At 34.2% G+C, this 4,565-nt stretch overlaps 1 protein-coding gene across 1 annotated transcript; it reads right to left on the bottom strand.

The window, feature by feature from the left end:
* Positions 1-1,190: 1,190 nt before the first annotated feature.
* Positions 1,191-4,310, bottom strand: LOC132934422 (uncharacterized). The gene is made up of 2 exons (XM_061000723.1): positions 4,018-4,310; positions 1,191-1,716 (listed from the first exon to the last, which is right to left on the bottom strand). The coding sequence occupies exons 1-2, from the start codon at positions 4,308-4,310 to the stop codon at positions 1,191-1,193; spliced, it is 819 nt and encodes a 272-aa protein (XP_060856706.1).
* Between the last annotated feature and the right edge of the window lie 255 nt (positions 4,311-4,565).

The raw sequence follows: 4,565 nt of genomic DNA, 5'->3' as shown, positions 1-4,565 counted from the left end.
GGAACGCACGTTAATTTTGACGTCCGTTGTAGAATTGTATTGATATTTTAAGATTGGGCCACACTAACGACGTGCGTCAAAACATACGTGCGTATGAACGCCGAACGGACGTTGATTTTCGCCTCTGCGTATTTTGCTACAACGCACGTCGAAACATGTATACGCACGTTGTAGAAGTGTGTTATTTTGAACTTGAATGGCCATACGGACGCACAATTGTACGGACGTATAATTCCATTAATTTGTTATTGAAGTGTGGTGTTGTGTGTAGTTTGGTAAAAATTCAAATTAAAAAATCATACTACATTTTCCACAAAAAAATCAATATGGTTGATATTGATAATGAATTTCTAATTAATGAAGTTCAAAAACGGCCGTTATTATGGGATACTTCAAATGAAGATTATAAAGACAAAAATAAAAATAATTCAGCCTGGTTTGAAATTGCTTTGTCTTTATTATCAAATTTTAATGAAGAAAATGAAGCACAACAAAAATTAATTTGTAAGTATTTTGTTCATATTTTATTTCCTGTTGGTTACTTATAAAGTAAGTATAATATTAAGTACAATATTTCAAATGAATTTCTTAAATATTATTTAACATATTATTTATTGGATAATAATTAAATCATAACAATTATGTACCTATTTAAAAAAAAATCTGATATTATGAATCTTGTTATTTATTATAAATTACAATAGTATATGAGTGTATACTTGTATTATTATCAATAACTTTTATAATATATAATTTATACTTATCTAGTATGGATTTATAACTCGGACAAAATAAAAAACTATTTTTAGGTAGATATCTATCAACTATATTTTATCCATCTGCCAAGATAATTGTCCTTCGTTACTCATGAAATAGTTTGACAACGCATCACGATATCGATTTTGATTTCTGTTCGTAATTATATTTTCCATGTCATTGAAATCTTCTAGGCCATTGATCGTTAGGGTATCATCATAAACAGAGCCATCTCGATCGCGTACAAAATTATGTAATATGCAACAACATTTAACTATATCTACTGCAAAGTCGACTTTGACATCGATAGGTCTATGAAGTATGCGCCACTTATTAGAAAGGATGCCAAACGTACATTCTATATATCGTCTAGCACGTGTAAGACGATAGTTGAAAAACCTTTTTTTAACAGGCAAATGAGTTCCTGTATACGGTCAAAGCAAATGTTTATCTAATCCAAATGCTTCATCACCAACAAAAGCATAAGGTAGCGTGATGTCTACTCCAGGAAATGTATTATTTGGTGTTGGTGCGGGAATGTTAAGACAATTTTTTTCCAATTTGTCCCAAAGTAACGAATTTCTAAAAATTGTAGAATCTGAGTCTTTTCCAAACGAGCCTATGTCTACGTAAATAAATCTGTAATTTGTATCGGCAATGGCAAGTAGTCCTATAGAAAAAAAATGTTTGTAATTCATATACAAAGATCCACTTCGTTCTGGTTTCACTACGCGAATGTGTTTTCCATCGACCGCTCCTATACAATTAGGAAAATTTGCTCGGATTTTAAATTCTTCTGCAATTGTAATCCATGTATTTTTATCAGGGATAGGAATACATTTTTCTTTCAAGATACACCAAATACTTTTGCATACTGTTCTAACTATTTCACTAGCAGTATTTTCCCCAATCCTAAAATTGTAATGCAGTTCTTTTAAACTACAACCTGTAGCCAGATACCTAGAATAATAATAATAATTTACTCAGATAAAAATTAATAATAAATAAAAATTGTTTTTATTATTAACTTATATTAAAAAAAATTAGAAAGGTTTTATTATAATATTTCGACTAGGAATATTTAACAAAAATATTGTATAGGTGCCCAGTGAAAATAATATATTATTAAATGCTAAAAAGTTTGGTTTTTTATTATTTTTATATAGTGCAAGATATAATGGCAAAATGGAGAACAATCCGCGATAATTATGCAAGAAATTTAAAAAAAATTGGAGAAAACTCAAAATCTGGTTCAGGTGCTAAAAAAATTAGATTATACATTTATGCAGATCAATTATCATTCTTGGGCAAAACTAAAGAATTACGAAATACTGAATCTAATTTTGATCAAGTAACCACTGCTGAAGAAGAAATTTATAGTATTGATCAAAATGAGCAAGTTAGATATGATGATGGGTCTCCTCCACCTACGTCTAGTGCTACAGAAAAAGTAAAAACGAAAATTAAGAAACCAGACGTTGAACGCGCATTAATTGATTTTATGGAAAGTCACAAAGCGCCCAAGAAACCGCTCGAAAATGATGATTTGGCATTTTTTTATTCCTTACTTCCGTCAGTTCAATCTTTAAATATGGAACAAAAATTTATGTTTAGAATGAAAACCATGCAGCTCCTGCACAGTTTACGAAATAATGAAACAATGAATCAATCCATGCAGAGTCCTTCAACCGCGAGCGTACCCACACAAAATATGTTGTATCGTCCGGCTCATATTGTTTCTGATCGTGATAATATGCAATCACCATCTACATCATCCGTCGGATCATATTATTCTCAGTTTTCAGTTGAAGGTAATAATGTGTCGAATGATAGTGGAACTTTGGAAGGAGGTTATCGTTATCAAAATCTACTGTGATTTTTTTTATTTTAATTTAAAAAAGTTAAAAAATAAGTAAAAATATTTCAAACAAGTTGTTGCTGTTAGGTTTTGTTTAAAAATAAAGTTTTATGATTTGTTTTCGTAATTTTAATAAAATTAATTCAGTTTTTTTTATTAAGACACGTTTGTCACTATAATTTTAAATAGTTGTAACGTCACAGCATTTTTTGCATTAATATTATTATATCACCAACATACCTGTACCCATATTGCCACTAATGAGCGTACCTTAGTTATATATTATTATGATTATCGTGCGCTAATGCAGAAGTGACCGCAGTATTATGTAATAATTGTCCCCTGGCCCCCACAAACCCGCAGTGTACGGTGTCCACATGTCGCCACACACGGCCGCCGTTGCTATCGGCGCTTTCGTCGTGTCCGGCGGCACCGCACCGGCGGAACAATATTACTGTACACCCCGAAAATCTGATGTATTCCCGCAATATGACGACACTGACCTGCCCCACTCAACACAAAAAAGCTCCGCCGCCGGCATAAGACCACCGCCGTCGCCGGGTCTCCGTTTCAACACACTTTTTCACCTACGCTCTACCTGGCTGGTACTGGTGGCTCCACACCTGCCCGGTCGAGACCATCCACCCGTCTGCTCGACGATCAGCACACATCCACCCAGAAACCACGCGGCAAACAGGCCTTTTCGACCCACCAACAGACTTCTTGAATATACACCAACTGCCGTCAACATTTTCGACGCCTGTAGTCAACCACCATGATGGGCTAAGTCCGCCATGAGGGCCCAGGCGGCGGCCGACAGCTCCTATCAACATCGACCATGCATGCTACATGCTCATCAAGTCGTAATATACCTAATTTCCCCTGTCCCCCCTTTACCAGCACGTTTTCCCGGTAACCCTGCGAGGACCCACCATGAGTGATATGGTGCGTCGCCTCCCGTGGGCCGGGAAAACATGCGACAAATTATATATGATTTTGTAATTGCCATGTGCCAATATATCTCGTTCATAACCTTCGCGTCATTCTTATTATTATTTTGATATAATTTCCCCTTAATTAATTAAATCCTCGGCATTCAGTTGTCGTTGCGTGTACAAAGCCTGTGAGCTCCACCGACTTGGCCCTCGGGTTATCACGCGGTGCGGCTCACAGGTCGCGACAAAAGTGTTCGCCTTTTGTCGTGGGTGGTTTACGGAGCCCTAAAAAGCTCCGGATTCTCTCATAGTTAAGTACTATTAACACATAAAATTACAAAAAATTATGTAATATATTTTATTTAATAAAAAAAATAATATTTAAATTAAAGTTTATTTTCTTATTATTTAATTTTATAATAAATTATTACTTGATTTTTAAATATATTTATGAAAAAAAATATATACCTTAAAATTATCACTAATTTTTCCTCTGGTTGAATAGCTATTCTCATATTTGTATCTTGCCGTTTTATATCATTTTTTATGTACGATAACAACTCATCAAATGAACTTATCGACATGCGAAAGTAATTAAAAAACTTAACATTGTATTTTCGAAGTTGATTGTACAATTGAAAATAATGGCCGTGTGATTGACGTTCAGAATTTATAGGGTGAACCCAAAATTGTCTTCTTTGCTGCTGGTTTAAGTACAAGTACGTCAAATATGAGAACGTAACAATTTCGTTCAAATCCATTATACCTACGTCTTGTACCGCAAAAAATCTGTACGAAACTAATAACTATTTTTTCAAAAATAATGCATCTACGGTCGTAATATTTAACGTTCGTGTGAACTGATAAATACGTGCGTCAAAATATACGCACGTTATAACGTGCGTACAATGTACGCTCGTGTGGCCCCAGCCTAACTACAATAATATATCATTTACATTTACAACCTACTCTGAAGAATTTTGGGTGATCGATGACATTCACCACAAACGCTGTTA

Source organism: Metopolophium dirhodum, chromosome 1 (assembly GCF_019925205.1).
Source record: "Metopolophium dirhodum isolate CAU chromosome 1, ASM1992520v1, whole genome shotgun sequence".
NCBI lineage: Eukaryota > Metazoa > Arthropoda > Insecta > Hemiptera > Aphididae > Metopolophium > Metopolophium dirhodum.
The sequence above is the reverse complement of the archived record's forward strand: the minus strand, read 5'-3'. Positions and strand labels throughout refer to the sequence as shown.

Excerpts from the sequence above, each read along its gene's own strand:
- LOC132934422 (XM_061000723.1), bottom strand. The coding sequence starts at position 4,310 with ATGGATTTGAACGAAATTGTTACGTTCTCATATTTGACGTACTTGTAC. Across the intron at positions 1,717-4,017 it reads AAATTAGTGATAATTTTAAG|GTATCTGGCTACAGGTTGTA; the intron begins GTATATATTTTT and ends TTATTATTCTAG.